Raw genomic sequence first — 17,114 nt, forward strand, 5'->3', positions numbered from 1 at the left:
GTTTGAATGTCTTTTGACTTTTACTGTGTTGTTCAGAACTAGTCTGACTCCACTATGATCAGATTGTGTTGGTCCTCTTGTATCCGCTTAAGTTTTCTGTATGAACTATTATAAGATCTATTTTGGAGTGTGTTTCATGCGCTGCTGAGAAAAATGAACAAAGTTTCGCCATTGGATGGAAGACTGTGTATATCTGTTTAGCCCAGATGGGCTATGGTGTTGTTTAAATAGATGGTGTATTTGCTTATCTTTTGTTGAATTGACCTGTCATTTGGTGAGAGTGGCGTATTGAAGTCTCCCACTATGATTGTGTTTGAGTCTCTCTTGTTCTGTAATTCTAAGAGAGTTTGATTGACGAATTTGGGTGCTCCCATGTTGGGGGAGTAAATGTCTATAACTCTAATATTCTGGGTATAGATTGTCCCCTTTACTAATATGTATTGGCGATCTTTATCTTTATGTACTAATTTTACTGAGAAGTTGATTTTGTTGGAGATTAAGATTGCTACTCCTGCTTTTTTGCATGGTGCATTGGAGTGGAAAATTCTTTTATATATATATATTATTGTAATTAATAAAAGGGTTACATGATATTTGCCAGATAGAAGGTGCATTAATTCACATACATTGATACCCTTTCACATGTCTTGGTCCCCATTACTCTCCCTCCCACCCCCCCCATTTTGGTTTTCTCCCCTTCCCTATCCAATTTCAAATAACCAAATACAAATATTTCCAATATAACAAAGTGAGATACTGTATCAATATGATATCCTTTCACGTGGAATTTGTTTCTGTCTTTGGCAGTGAGGTGGGTCTCTTGGAGGCAACATATGGATGGGTCTTGTTTCTTAATCCAGTCTGCTGTTCTTTGTCTTTTGATTGGATTGTTCAGCCTGTTCACATTTAGGGAAATTATGGAGAAGTGGTCAGTGTCCTTTGTCGTTATTTATTTTTACTTCTGAGTTTCTTTCTCTCTCTTTTTTCCCCTTTTGTGTCTAGTGATTTATAGGTGATTGCTTCTTGATGGGGGTTCTTGCTGTTCTGGAATTTGTTCTTGATTATTTAATATTTTTTGTAATGCTGGTTTAGTGTGCATGTACTCATATAGCTTCTCTTTGGAATGAAATATTCTTGTTTCTCCCTCAAATGTAAATGCTAGTTTTGCTGGATATATCAGTCTGGGTTGGCAGTTTTTGGTCTTCAGGGCATGAATGATATTTTTCCAAGCTTTTCTTGCATTTAGGGTTTGCGTGGAGAGGTCTGCAGTTATTCTATTTTTTTCCCATTGTAGTATAGCTCTTTCTTTGTTTTTGTGGCATTTAAGATCAGCAACTTGGTATTTGGGTCTAGTGTTTTTACTATGATGTGTCTAGATGAGTTCCTTCTAGCATCTTGCCTGCTTGGCGTTCTGAAGCCTTCAATAATGTGAGTATTTTCCCTTTTGAGGTTGGGGAAGTTCTCTGCTATGATTTTGGTGAATAAGGGTTGCATTCCTTTATTTATAAACTCTGCCCCTTCATTGATCCCTATCATACGAAGATTACATTTCTTGGCTGCATCTGCCAGGTCCTGGAGTTCTCTTTGGTGAATTCTGACTGATTTCTCCAGACTGATGATTCTCTGTTCCAGCTCTTGTGTTTTATCTTCCATTCCTGATGTCCTATTCTCCATCTCAGTCAATCTGTTGCTTAATGCTTCCATTTTTGTTTGCATTGTGGACACTGAGCTGATCATGTCTGCTGTGAGGGTATTAATCTTTTTTTCCATTTCTCTTTTGAATTCAAGATGCTCCTTGGTAATTTCCTGCTTGTATTCCTGGAATTGTTTTTGGAATTCTACTTTAATCTCTTTAGTCATGTCCATAATCATCTCCTTGAATAGAGTCATGTTTCGTGTCTCTTCAGGTGTCATTTCTTAGGATGGTGACATTTCTCTCGTCCCTTCCCTCTTGTTTCCCTTTGGCCTTTGTGTGGAACTTTGATTATTTATATATGTCATAATTCATTATTGAGCTTTCCGAGGCATTGAGGACTGTTGTTGTAGGTTCTCAGCCAAATTAGTTCCGCCGCTGACTAGGTCAGAGTTTGCAGATTTTACAAGTGTTTGGCCTGTTCCCAGAGGCTGTGTGCAGCTGCACAGCTACCTCTCAGTCCAACCAGTGGCCACACGGTGGGCTGTAGGATGGAGTTGCGCACTTTGGTCTCAGCCATGGGTGGCTAGTTTGCTTGCCCTGTTCCCAGGGTCGGGCTCAGCCGAGAGCCTGGGGTTTGGGAGTTTCCTGGGAGCTCTCAGCTAAACCATCCCGACTGGTTTCCGCCCTGTTCCCAGAGGCGGGGCCCAGCCCAGGATGTGGGCTCCCAGGGCAGAGCCGCGCCTTTCTGGCTCTCAGAGGGCGAGCTCATCCCTTGCCAGTCTGTCCGTCAGTTCCCTAATGTATTTCAGCCACTTTGGCTGAGAGTCTTTCTGTGACTCAGTGGGAGACCCTTGGTGCTGTCTTGCTGGAGAAGGCTCCCAGCAGGAGGGCCCCCCACCTGCTGCTTGAAGGTAGGGCCTCAGTGCCCCTCAGTCCCCAGTTTCAGTGGCCTGGGAGAGGTGGCTGTTGGACAGGTGGGAGCAGGGACACCTTCACCCCCTTTGGTGGGGTGCTGGGTATTAGAGCCCGCCCACCTGTCAGTCTCCAGTCAGTGGCCTGGGGAAGGGGGCTGTTGGGAAAGGGACAGGATTCTGAGTTCCTTGCCCCCCTGCACTTGCCAGTCTTTTCTTGGGCTGGGTGGAGGGGTCTGGGTTAAGTTCTGTAGCTTGCCACCAGCTCTGCTTTCCCAGTGGGTTTGGGGAAACCTGCTGGGCTACTTACTGATGGGGTTAGATGTGAGCTGCTCCTCAGTGTTGGAGGGTCGTTCACCTCCCCTCTGGTCTCCACCACCAACTGTGCTGCCTATGCCCTGTCTGTGTGGGATTCCTGTATCTACGGCTGGATTTCCGGGCTTCCCGGGCCCCCCAAAAGTATTTTTTTTTACAAACTACTCTTTGATTAAACCATTTGCCTAACAGATACCTGTCAAATTGAGCAGAAATTACATCTCTGAATTTAAGGCTCAGATGCTATGGTGTAACTGTTTACATTATCCAATTTGACTATATAAATTAGCCTTTCCCATCTGAGTTCCCCATGTTCAATGGTATAAGGTAACATTAGAAAATTAAAGTTACAGAAATTCTATCAACACCAACTTCCAGATTGCCCACCTTTTCCCTTACACCGAAGTGATAACTGACTTGTTAACCCTTGACGGGTGTTCTCTAACTCCATAGCTCCAGCCTTCCCAGGTCTCAAGCCCCTCCTTGCTCTCATGAAGCCACGAGAGTCTCAGTGACTCAGTGCAGCAAGGGGGAAGGAGAGGGACATGCTTTTGCTCTGGCTGTTAGGAATTCTGAAGATACTTCCCCACAGAGACACACGGGATTTCAGGTCTAAAATGATTATCTGAGTTAGAACTCAAAGTACATTTTTCTTATAAAGAAAACACAGTATTCTAAATGGTGGCACGAGAACTAACTACATTATGAGTTCATAAGCGTTTCAGAGGTAGCCTTCCAGAACCTTTTGAGTTGATGGAAATGTACTCCATTTTCCAGTAATGAGCCTTGCGATGTGCCTGCTGGGGTGTAGCTCACTCTTGTGTCGCCTGGCAGGTATATACACTCGGGAGCAGAGGAGGGAGTGACAGGCTACCATGATGACAATTTCTATTATGGCTTCTTACTTCCCTGTTCTGATCTTAATTTGGCTCCTCCAGGAAGCTTTCCTGCTGGGCACATAATGAGCAAAATGTTTTAGATGAGGACTCTGGTTGACACAGCAGTTCTTTCTCATTAAAAATAAGTAAACTGGAATTCTGGCTCCTAAATAAGACTTGCGTGGCTTTGCTTGTGTGCATCAGTCTGCAGGGCAGCCGACACTGCTGTCACCTGTCAGGACTGTAAAGGATGAGGCAGGAGCCCCAGGCTTACACCCATAGCCTCACAAACGACAAGCACACTGTGGGAATTTTTTTAAAAAGTTGTCTGAGTATATTTCACAAATACAACAAATACTTGTCCACACTTGGGAATAGAGCAGGGGTTTGAAAGACAAATACCATTGGGTGTTGCTAGCTTGGATTGGAGAGTGGGTAGTGTAGACAGACAAAAGAGTAAATAAATAAAACAAGTTTGGATAGTGGAGAGCTTTAGGAATGTTAGGGAGAGTGTTCTAGCACAGGATGGTAAGCTGGAGAGAAATAGAAACTCAGGCTGGGAGGAGCCTCTCTGGAGCTCAGATTGAATAATGAGGTTTGGGGGGTTGCGTGAAGGTTTGAGAAAAGCATCAGCTCAAGAGAGGGTACAGCAAAAGCAGAAGAGATGAGGGGGACGTAGGTGACCATCTGAAGTGGTCAGAGAGTTCTCAGTGTGGTCTCGGTGGAAAGAGCAAGAGGGCAACAACATTTCCAAACTTGCAGGCCTCAGGGAGGACTTTGAATTTTATTGCAAGTGTTTCTAGGCTGGAATGATTAGCATGGCAGCTGCTGAGTTGAAGTCCGCCATTATAATCAATGCACACTCATTGATTCTGTAATCTATGCTCAACGCTGCACTTTTTACCTCATGGAGGGTTTTAATCTATTCTTCTCCAAGCTCCATATACTCCTATTATTGGGTAGGATCTGTTTTCAGTACAAGTCAGTTTGACTTCCCTTAAAACCCCTAGGATAGGCTCTGGTGGCCCATGCATGTAACTCTATCTCTATCTGAAGGTCACATCTCTAAGTCAGTCTGGGCAGGAAAATCTATGAAACTCATATCGTTAGCCATCAAAATGCTGGAAGTGGAGCTGTGGCTTAAGTTGTGGAGAGCCAGTTTGGAACAACAACAACAAAACATAAAAAAAATGAGAGCAAAAGGCCTTGTGTTCAAGCCCTAGCACCAGCATACCCCCCCGTCCTCCCTTCACCCCACACAATCTCTAGGGCAGCTTTCTGCAAAACTCAGAAATCCACACCCTGATTTGAAAGGCTGCTCCTTGTGTCTCCTGTCTGCATGTGGTCAGCTTACACTTGTACACACATCTCAGTGTTGTTTTGTGTTTTTTTGATGGAAGCTTCTGCCATAGATGTTTCTCTTATAAAATGTCCTCCCCTTCCTTTCAAACTGGGGTAACCTTTAAGAACTTGCAGATTCGGAGAGCCAGGTCTCATCCCCACCAGCCATCTTCCATAATGCGTGGTGCTAAGCTAGCAGATCACAACTTACAGAGAAATGAAAGTCCATTGACATCGGTTAATGCATTGTTAGTGTGAATTTTAAGCCAGGACAATGACAGTGTTCAGATTTGAAGTGAGAGAGTTTTTGAGCCCCAAACAGAATGAAAACCAAGCAGGCAGCACCCAATGGGAGTTGTTGACTCCGGAAAATATAAAAAGACTGTGTCTAAGATGTCACCAGTGAGTGGCTGAGGAGAGGGAGACGAATGGTGGCAGCATTTGGCAGGCTGGTGTGATAGAAAATGTTTGCGTTTGGGGTGAAGGGTGGAAGTGAAAGGCTTTGATCTTTACACATGTTGAATTTGAGGTGGTGAGCACGAGGGGACGCTGAAATGAAGGTGTCCACCGGTCAGTCAGATCATGCTAGCGTGAAGTAGCCAGCTGGGAAAGTATGGATTCAGGATACATTGACTCAAAAATTCTGGGTTCTCCAGAGAACAGTGAGGGTAAAGAGGAGAAAAGAGCAAGAACTTAAGTTTGGGGGATGTTCAAGAGGACATTGCATGGTGACTCACTCCCGTAATCCCAGCTGTCCAGGATGTGGTGTTTGGAGGACTGCCACATAAGGTTATGCCAGGTAAAAAGTTAGCAAGACTCCCTTCGGAACCAATAAGCCAATGATGCTAGTGTGAGCCTATGTTTGGAGGGAAAAAATAGGGGGATCATGGTTCAAAGCTAGCCCAGAAAAAAAGCATAAGACTCTACACCTGAAAACAACTGAAGAAGAAAGGACGAGAACATGACTCAAGTCACGACAGAGCACCTGCCGAGCTGGCAGGAGGCCCTGAAGCCAAACCCTCAATACTGCGAGAGAGCCTGGGAGAGTGGTTTGCTCAGAGAATGGAAGACACCAGAGCTGCTGTGTGCTGCTCAGGCAGGGGTTTCGGTAAGGTGTTCTAAGATGTCAAAAAGACAGCAAGGCTGGCAAGGGAGCTCTCAGATGGGGGCAGAAAGCTCTCAGATGTAGATGCAGAAAGACTTCTTGTTTAATTGTCTTTAATGTGCTGCAGAACTGGATGCACTAAACTAACTAGGCTCTATTCTTGTGCTTTTGTCATTAATGTCCCCAGATTGTTCCTGGGGTATAAATTTTAATAATTAGCTCCATTTCTCTCTCTACATCATTTCTTGCAAAGTAGACTTTGAAGAGTTCCGACATTCCTCTGCTCCAAAGTATTTAAAATGAATTGTCAGTCTGTGTCCCTCAGAGGGACGGGCTGATTAATGAATTTGAAATGCAAAGCTTCTGAGCTTTGACATTCATACTGACATTCGCTATTGGGCAACTTGGAGAAAAACCTGCAGACATCTGTAGTTTTGTGTCATAATTTATAAAATGGGATCCTTGTTAGCTACCACTGACTGACCAACAAAAGGATGTCAAGATAAGTCTGTGTTGCAAATGGTCTTTTCCCCCACATGTGGGAGGAGCTGTAGGCATAAAAAGGGATGTTTATGTAGAGCAGACACAACTTGTACTTGGGCTATGAGTCCATTGGAATCATTTATGGGAAGCTATCACTAGCTTCCTTTGAATTTCCAAACGACTAATAAAACATCTTTTCAAAATTGTCATTGTTGTACAGTACTTGACTGCTTTTGTTCCCAAATATCCCCAAGCATGCTGAAGGCTGTGGCGCTGCGATGCCAGGAACACTGGCAGTTTCTCATCATCAGCCAAAGGACTGAGGCTTCTAAAGTTATTTTTTCCATAATAAAAGTAATATGTGCTGATGATAGAAAAATCAGAAATACATACAACATAAAGAAGAAAAATATAATGAGTTCATAACCCCAGGGCTCAAAGAAAACAAACAAGACCAAACACTGATCAAAAACCCAGCAAGCCGAACTAGACAGCATGCAGGTATTTATTTATTTATCTATCTATCTATCTATTTATTTATTTATCTGTCATGGGTCTTGAACTCTGGGCCTGGGCAATGTCCCTGAGCTCATCAGCTCAAGGCTTTACCATTTTAGCCACAGCACCTCTTCCAATTTTTCTGGTGGTTAGTTGGAAATAAGAGTCTTATAGACTTTAGTGCCGAGGTTGGCTTTGAACCATGATCCTCAAATTTCAGCCTCCTGAGTAGCTAGGATTACAAGAGTGAACCACTGCTGCCCAGCTAAAGTATATTTTTTTTGCCAGTCCCAGGCTTACACTCAGGACCTGGGCACTGTCCTTGGGTTTTCTCAAGGCTAGAGCTCTACCACTTGAGCCACAGCAACCACTTCCGGTACTGAGGAATCAAACCTGGGTCTTCATCCATGCTAGGCAAGCACTCTGTCACTAGGCCAAAGTCCCATCTCCTTAAGGTATACTTTTATGATCTCTGCTAGTACTTGGGAGGGGGCCTAGGACCTCATATCCGATTTGACGCCCAATGGGTCAGATGCGAGTGTGGCATTCAGGATTGTACACTGTAGTGGGTAGACAGAAAGCATTTTCCATTTAATCATGGCCACTTACTTCTTCATGGGTAACTAGAGGCTCAGGATCTGGGAAAGTCCAGGTTCTGTTTCAGACCCTTTGTGTGTGTGTGTGTGTGTGTGTGTGTGTGTGTGTGTGTGTGTGTGTGTGTGTTGGTACTGGGGCTTGAACTCAGGACCTGGGCACTGTCCCTTAGCGTTTTCATTCAAGGACCATTGAGCCATAGGTACTCTTTAACTCTTTGGTGGTTAACTGGATACAGGAGTCTCCTGGACTTTCTAGTCTAGGCTGGTACCAAATGGCAGATCCTCTGCGCTCAGCCTCCTGCCTAGCTAGGATTACAGGTGTGAGCCATTGGTGTACCTAAGACCATTTTTGCCAACATGTTCTATGACAGTCACATGATTTCACCTGCCTAAGTCATGATTGCACTATGTCTTGCAGTCTAATGTCAAGAAGACTTGGATTATGGTATCTAACTGAAATCACGCATTATGCCATATTTGGGCAGTACTGGTAGCTGAACTCAGGGCCTTGCATTGCTCGGGCTGGTGCTCTATTTTCTGGAGTCCGGTCTCTCATCTGTGTTTGCTTCTTTAGTGCTTAGAATGGGGAAGGGTGTCACATTGGTGTGTTAGGCCAGTGTCCCTCCTAGGTCTCGGATTTCTGCTTTCTTATAGCTGAGACAGCAGGACTATTTCATTACACTTAACTTTCTTCAGTTGAGATGGGGGCCTTACAAACCTTTTGTCTGGTCTGGCCTCTAACCACAGTTCTCCCTTTCTGGACTTTCTAATTAACTAGGATTATAAGTGTGAATCACTGTACTTGGCTGCATATGACACTTTCTGAAGGCCTTCACTGCATGGCCTCCTGTGTGATTCCTTGGCTGGATGAGACACGAGGAATGAGAGAACAGAACTATGAGGTTTCCATTTTGTAAAGGAACAGCCTCAGATGCAGACAGTGGCAAAAGACAGAGAGTGATATGGGAGATGGAGTCAGGCCTGAGTTTGTGGTTCTATAATGGCCCTTACTCGCTCTGTATGTCTCTGGCAGGAGTCTCCACCCCCGGGGAAGCTGAAGAGAAGATGGGCATCTGGGCTGTAGACTTATTACCCCTCCTCCACACATTTCCCTTCATAAGATCACCAAGGCAGGGGTTGTCTGAGCAGGACCACACAGGGCTCCCGTAGTGCCCTCTGAGTGGCTTACACTGAAAGCATGGAAGTCATGAGGGTGTCTTCCTTGCTAGCTTTTCTGAAGCCATTTTCAGAGGTTTTTTTTGGCTGAGGAACTAGGCCTATCACTGCCAGTCTTCACTAGATCTGAGGGTAGCAAGTAGCAAACTCAGATGAAAGAACAAATGAAGCTTTCCAGTGGAAAGCAGAGCACATCAGCACAGAAGAGGATTGTGTTAGAACCCAAAATATCTCCCATGCTTCCTTCTGGGACAAGGCCTGTGCCCCTGAACTTTCTTGCCACACAGTAGTTAGCATGTCAGGTTAGCCAAACAGATTATCCTGGAAGTTCCTCCCCAGGATAAGCCATGAACATTTCTTATTTATCTGATGGTGAATTTTGCCAATACCTAAATTCATATTATGCAAAACAAAATGTATGCACACTGTATATTTTATAATGTCCTATTTTTTAATGTCCACATCATTCCAGACCTGCTTTTATGGTGTGTCAACAAGATCACACCATAAAATACATTCGGATATCTCACAGCTGTGCATAATTTATGCTGCCTATCCATGCAGTACAAATAAAAATTTTTATTTGTACCATCTAAGAGAAATGGCAGTGTATAAATACATAAGCAAAGCTCATAAGACATAGTCCTCTGACTTCAGATGCTACAGAGGGGAAATTGAGCAGACAATTAGAAAGCCTAGGGAAGGCTTCATTGTCCACATACACATATAATAAATACTGTACAAAGTAAACGGAGCAGTTACTCAATTTCTTACAAGGGTTACACAATGTCCTGCAAGTGTTGCCATGGCCTGCCTGTAAATCCTCCTAGGAATATTTTAAAATAAAGACTCTAGGAGGAAACCACTTGGACCAAAAAGAGTTTCTTGTGGAGTAACAGGCTAGAATAAGTAGGGAAGAGGGGAATACTCAGTGGTTATAGTATTCTTTTTCCTCAGGGAGTTTGGCCTAGTGTAGAGTGCTTTCCTAGCATGCACGAAGACCCAAGTTCGATTCCTCAGTGCCACAAACATAGAAAAAAAGCTGAAAGTGGTGCTGTGGCTCAAGTGGTAGAATGCTAGCCTTGAGGAAAAGGCCAAAGGACAGTGCTCAGGCCCTGAGTTCAAGGCCCAGGACTGGCAAAACAAAAAGTACTTTTTTTCTCAAGAAACTGCTCTTTCTCTGCCACCAAGAACTCTGGGGGACACAGAATGCACTTTTGAGTTAGACTTGGGAGTGCCAGCCCAATCCCATCAGAGGCTGTAGGCAATGAGAACGCCCCTGTGACAAGTTAAGGTGCAGAGGTGTTATTACTCTCAGCTCCCTTCATGGGAGAGAGGGTGATATGAACAGCCGACCCTCCAAGGGAATCTAGGGTGTCATTCGCCTCTCCTTTCTCCTGATACAGCATCTAAGAATGTTCCGACAAATGCAGGCGCCTTTCCCTCAAACCTCTGCAGCCTGGGTGGAAGGATTTTCTTATGTAAGCCTAGGCCAGCCTTGCGCCACAATCCGTATTTTAGCCTCCTAAGGTAGCTAGGATTCTAAGCAGCGGCCCCCGCACCTGGCTTAGAATTCTTTGAATCGTGGCGTTTACATCTACATAATGAAGGACCTTGGGAATAGGACCCAAGTGTAAACACAAAATTCATGTACATTCTTGTACAACCTCTCCATGTAGTGTTTTATACATGCCTTATCTCACCCAGCACGTAGGGCGCCTTCCTTTTGACTAGGATTCATCATAAGAATTCAGGTGTCAGAACTTTTATGTTTGGGATTGCCTCAGATTTAGTGTTATCTGACTAGGGATATTCAGCATGAACTGGTTGAGTTGCCTTGCAAACGACCATTACAGGAGAGCACAGTGGTGTTAGACGCACACAGCTTGGATGGCCATTTAAGATATGAAGGTACAGTGCAGATAAAAGCATTGGCTTCAGGAGAGCAGCAAGCGTTTGCCTAAAGCATACCTAGTATGCTTCTTGACTGGAGGGCTCAGGTACAGAACACTTACCATTGAGCGTGTGAGCAAGCAGAGGATTTCAGAAGACCTTGGTGAGTGGAGGAGTAATTCCATGAGGCAGCCATCAACAGCAACGGGGCCAGGTCCCATAGCACCCAATCCCCACTGTGCTGCCAGCCAGTTCTCTGGCCGCAATGAGCTGGAGCCACGAGGAGACTCATTGACCCAAGATCTCCAGGCTGCTAGTGTCGACTTTCAACAGCCAGAAAGACAGGACTTCTTCCAACCCAAGAGCCTGTGCCTTCTCACTCCACAGAGCCTCCCAGAAACATTTTAGGTGTCAGTGCTTGGAGCCAGCCCCCTCTTCTACCACGGCTAGCCCTCTTCTCCAGTGCACAGGCTTCTCCCTGTGGACTGCAGTCATCCGAGCCCTGAGCTCCCTTACTCTTCTCTCTTAACATACGGGACCTAGTCCTCTCTCTCCCCCACCGCATGGCAGACTGAAGATCAGCCATGCCTCTGCCTCAGGCTGTATTCCTGACTTTCACCTCTGGAGACCAGCTTCAGAATGTTCTGGAGAGGCTGTGTCAGACAGTTAATGCTCCTGTAGTCATCGCTTTGTAACCTGACTATAACTGCAGACTTCCACATTGAGAATGATAAAATGGTGTGGATTTAAAAGTATTCAGGGAATTGTAAAATGTCTAGGATTAAAATTTCAATACCATTTGTGCCCAATAAATGTGGACTCTTTAGTAACCTGAAACTGTGCTGCTATGACTCAGGTCTGAAAATCCCGAGTCCTGGCTAAAGAGATGGGAATAACACGTGTGAGAATCCGGTCTCATCACTCGCCTCCACAGCCAGGCTGGGCTTGCACAGAATAGCAGGCGTGTGACCTCATAGGCGAGCAAGCCCAGAGAAATCCCCATGCTGAGAGAGAGACGCTCTCCAGAAGTGAATAATGTTATCTTTTCCATTAGGATTGCTTATAGAAATGGAATGCCATTGAACCTTTGGCAGCAACTGGTTTAGCATGCTAGGTCCCCAAAAGAAGAGCATAGACTAGTTTATTGATGCATTGACTTTTTTTAAAAACAAAAACCAGTGTAGTCAGTCTGATTTGGCAAATTAATTTTGTCTCTAAATCACTTACTGAAGCATATAAAATCAGACTTCGTAAGTATAGAAAGAGAATTGGCATTGTGTTTAACAGATTCATGGGACTTTGGTCAATGGATTTAGTCTTAATACAGCTAAAGCCTTGAGACTTTAATAGAGATCTGATCTTATGTAGTGCATTAATTCGTCATTGTAAAAAGTCACTGCTTGTGGGGCTCTGTTGCTTGGGGAAAGCCTGGATTATATACCTTGACTTTGATGATAACCCAGCACATATAGGTCTGGAAGGAAAAGATTAAGTTGTTTGCCATAAGGTGCAGCATTTTAATGGCTTGATCAACACAGAATTCGCTGAGTTTAACTCATAATCATGATGCAATGAATTAGAGTGTTTCCCTTGGATTTGTTCAATCTCTAAATATTTTTCACTGTGTCATTTATGTAATAAGCTGCCAAACTTCCAGACAAGAGTGAAAATGAAGCTTCTTTTTCTTTTTTTAATTCAGGGTTGAGCTTACCAGATCAGGGAGAAGCCTACGAAGTCAAAGTGGAAGTCGCTGGCACCTCTCTTCTGCGTGGGGATCTTCAGAGCCCTGGAACCGGTGTCAACTCCAAGGTCAGCTACTTGCTTTTTACTTGTTGTTTTTTTTTTCTCAGCTTCAAGGCTGCTGAAGGTTGAAAATTGTGTTAATTGTATTGATTGTATTTGAGGTCTTTCTTTACTCACTTTAATGCTAACTAAGCACTATGAAATGACAGTGTCATTCTTTTTTTTTATTGTAATTAGTAAAAGGGTTACATGATATTTGCCAGATAGAAGGTGCATTAATTCACATACATTGATACGCTTTCACATGTCTTGGTACCCATTTCCCTCCCCCGACAGTGTCATTCTTAAGAAGATAAAAAGCCAGCTTGGATGTAACAGGTCTAATGAGTCACCCAGTGACATTTGCATCTACCCACAGTGACTCTCCAAGAAGGCACTCCGGACAGTATCACTAGATAGCCAACTTCAATGTTCCATTTGCTTGAGTGCTTGGTACATTCTTATAATTATGTATATTTAACCTATATTTTACTTTGGTTAGTTGATGGATAGAAATGTTTTTATGCCCATAAAAAGTCCACATTGGGTCTTAACACAGTCTGAACTTTATCTAAACACATGTTAAATAATTTGTACTTCTATAATGCAAACACAGTGTAAATAATTAAAATATTAATGAGTATATTCAATGTTTCAGTGAACTTTATCTACTAAGTCTACTTGACATTAAGTTTTGAAACTTGTAGAAACTGTTAGCAAATGTTGGAATCTATAGAAATCTGAGCCCCTTGGAGAGATCCTGCAGATGGCTTTATCCTTGTGTTATGTGCTAGTATTTTTAGATCACTTCTCATGATAGAGAACAGATTCTTTTTTAAAGAGTGGTTGAGATTGTGAAAATCTCCCAGCCACCTTCAGGTTTCTCTAGGAAGGATGGTTTGCATTGGTAATTTATTTAGAAAGTGTTTGCATTTAAGTTGTGTGCTGGTGGCTCACAACTGTAATCCCAGCTAGTCAAGAGGCTGAGATGTGATCATCACTGAGAGAAAGAAAAACTCTTCTTTCCAATTAGCACAAAGCTGGAATGGATAGTACAGCTGAAGTGGTAGAAGTCCAGCCTTGAGTGAAGAAAGCAAAGCAAGAACATAAGACTCTCAGTTCAAGCCTATTTCCAGCACAGAAAGAAAAAAAAAAGGAGCTTGAATTTGAAATTACATATTAAAAAAGCTTCAGGGCTGAGTCGGGAGTTTGGCCTAGTGATAGAGTGCTTGCCTAGCATGCACAAAGCCCTGGATTCAATTCCTTGGTACCACATACACAGAAAAACCCCTAAGTGGTGCTATGGCTCAAGTGGAAGAGCACTAGCCTTGAGAAAACTCAAGGACAGTGGTCAGGCCCTGAGTTCAAGCCCCATGACTGGGAAAAAAAGGCTTCAGGATTTAACTAAAGGAACCAAATACTAAATCTGGACTTCAAAATAAAATTCCATTTCATGGACACTATTATGCATTGAATATAAAAAGGAGAAGTCAAGCATGGTGAGATGGGTAGTATTTCCTGGGTAAAACACTTAAAAGATACTGAAGAAAAGTGATCATTGCAGAAAATGAGGAATGTACTGTCTGATAAAGAACATATGGGCAATTAAAATATTGGTAAAATAAAAATGAGGAACCACCTAAAGTTCCTTGGAAGCCATTATGAGGATTGTTTTTGGAATTAAATTTGCCAGTAGAAAATGCCTGGTTCAATTTGGATTTTAGACAAAGAATGGATTTGTTTCTAGGCTAAAGTATATCCCATCCAGTCTTTGGGACATAATTGTACTACAAGTCTTTGTGCACCCATATTATTTATCTGAATTGTGGCTTTAACTGAGTGTCTGTCTTTCATCTGGCAGTCACAGTGATCTCAATTCAAGGGATCTGAGCACAACGCTTTGGGGAATTGCGGGTTTGCCCCAGTGTGGGCTGCTTGAGGTTGCTGATTTCAGACATTAGCTTCTTCCTGCCCACCAGCCATCTGGCAGGCCTCACCAGGCATGCTGGACCAGGCCAACTTCCTTCTTACCTGATGCTACTCCAGACCACCCTGACTCCAGCGGGATTCCACTCAAGAGGAGGAACCACACATCTAAAATAAGCCACGAGATAATAACTCCATGCTACCACTGACATTACCTGAGAAAACAGGGCTCAAGTATGGTGGCTCAGTTCTGTTATGTTAGCTAGTCGGGAGGAAGAGAGTCAGGCAAATCATAGTTCAAAGTCAGCGCAGGCCAACTGAGAGCTGAGTGGGGTGGTACATGTCCGTCATCTCAACTGCATGGGAAGAGTACATAAAAGTAGAATTGTCCAGACCAACCTGGGCATAAACGTGAAGAGCTCACATAACGTGAAGAGCTGGCATTGTGGTTTAAGCAGTAGAGTGCCTTGCCAAGCAGGCATGACCCCTGAGTTCAAACCCCAGTACTGCCAGAGAGAAAGACAGAGACAGAGACATGGGAACAGTGTTTAGTTGTCATGCCACAGGGACTCATCTCAACAGACAGCTACAACTTGGATGTGATGCCTGTGGTTAGAATGCATGCTATATGTGGCAGGTGAGGGGGTGGGCCCTGTAGGAGAGGGCCTGCGTGGCATGGCCTTAACCTGTAAACACGTTGACCAGAAGTCTCCAGTCCAATGCATGGCTGCATGGTGGAGATTTGAACTTCAAGCGACATCCACACAGTGAATCTTCACCCAGACAAAATGCACTCACATTCAAAAATACGTTCATAGCAGACTGTGCCCACTATACTTCAGAAAAGGCTGTGCGGTCCTTCTCCAGCCTCTTCCTCCTTTCCAGCTGGTTGTAAGGAAACACTTTGGCTATGCCAGTGCTGGCCATAGAGTCATTGGAGACAGATACATACTCTGTCCCTTTACCTTCTTTTCCAGTGAAGGAAAATAAAATAAAACAAATCAAGATTGGGATAAGTGTTAAGAAGGACCAACTGGGGAGGACTGGCCATGAAAGAGCTTCCTAAGAAGACAGGATAGGCTGCTTCTTCTCTGGGTGAAGACAGCAAGCAAGCAGAGGCTGGAATGCAAGGCTTGAGGGAGGTGCGTGTGTCTGCAACACACAAAGTCAGCTGGGCTCCTGGACAGGCTATCGGATGAGATAGGAAAGCAGGAACCACGCTGCCTCCCAGGTCACCTTCCACATACACTTGTCCTGGAACAAACAGCAGCCTCTTTCTCGAATGTCTGCCTATTTCCATTATAATTCACGGGCTTTACATATCATGCGTCAATGGTAGGTGATTCATCTTTCCCAGAGCAGGCCATGTTCCCATCCATGAGAGGTGTTCTTACCATCAGACAAGCAGCTGACCCTGAGATGTGGCTTCTGCCCTCGAGGATCCAGCTCACAGGACCAGGAGTGTGCACAGAGAGTTTGTAGTGGAAAGGACGCCACACCTGACTACAGGGCCTGTCACAAAGACAAGAGGACTCCTCATTCCGGACACTTCTCTTTCAGTTTCTTGCCAGAATTCTTTCCTTTTTTCTTCCTTTCTTTCATTTTTCTTTTCTTTTTTCCAGTCCTGTGGCTTAAACTTAGGGCCTGAGCACTGTCCTTGGGCTTTCTCAAGGCTAGTGCTCTACCACTTGAGCCACAGCACCACTTGTAGCTTTTTCTATGTACATGGTACCGAGGAGTTGAACTCCAGTCTTTGTGCATGCTAGGCAAGCATTCTACCACTAGACAAAACTCCAAGCCCTCCAGAATTCTTTCCTTCAAACAAGAATTTAGGTTGTCACCATTTCTGTTTCTTCAGAGGCCAACCTCACAACCACAGCGTGGACGGCAAGTCCAGGCTTGATGTAAAATCATCCCATTGTGGTCAGTAACCACTGCCCCTCCTTCCCCCATTTGCCCTGTGCTGGGCTCTGCACTCCCACACTCTTCCCATGCCTGCGTGAGGCCTGCTCTCATCCCTAGCGGCCATTTTGACATCTACAGGCTGAAATAACCATTCCCATACTCTGTCTTGTCATCCATGCCAAAGGTCACAAAGGAGAACCTGACAGTCCAAGCCCTGCTGTGGGCAGGGACAAGAATTCCCGGACTGGGGCATAAGGATTTGCCTGTAGATTCACAACATTTGAGATAAAACCTGTGTTTAGGCTCCAGCTACATGGAGGGTGCAGCTGCCATAAGTACCCTCCAGGACACAGGACCCCTGTTCCATTTGTTCTTCAGTCTGTCCTTACCTTGCCATGGACACTGGCTCTCAGTCTGGCTGTGTCTTAGGATCTTCTGGAGCTGTTTGCTTAGGAGAAGGCCCAGGTATCTATCTTTGAGAGGGAAAAAAGGTGACCCCAAATGATTTTAATGAATACACAAGCTCTCTCTCTCTCTCTCTCTCTCTCTCTCTCTCTCTCTCTCTCTCTCTCTCTCTCTCTCTCTCTCTCTCTCCCTCTCTCTCTCTCTCTCTCTCATGTGCAGAATTCTGTGGCTGAAATACATTTAGAAGTGATATCAGTATGTCCC

The 17,114-nt window shown here is 44.3% G+C and overlaps 1 protein-coding gene across 1 annotated transcript in view; it reads left to right on the forward strand.

The window, feature by feature from the left end:
* The window catches only part of Adam12 (ADAM metallopeptidase domain 12), a 252,762-nt gene that overhangs the window by 26,901 nt on the left and 208,747 nt on the right, over window positions 1-17,114 (forward strand). Inside the window, exon 2 of the mRNA XM_090345624.1 lies at window positions 12,532-12,641. Within this exon, the coding sequence (XP_090201750.1) occupies window positions 12,532-12,641 (110 nt within the window). The remainder of the gene's footprint in view (window positions 1-12,531; window positions 12,642-17,114) is intronic.

This window comes from Megascapheus bottae, chromosome 15 (assembly GCF_031878675.1).
Source record: "Megascapheus bottae isolate mThoBot1 chromosome 15, mThoBot2.hap1, whole genome shotgun sequence".
Classification (NCBI taxonomy): Eukaryota; Metazoa; Chordata; class Mammalia; order Rodentia; family Geomyidae; genus Megascapheus; species Megascapheus bottae.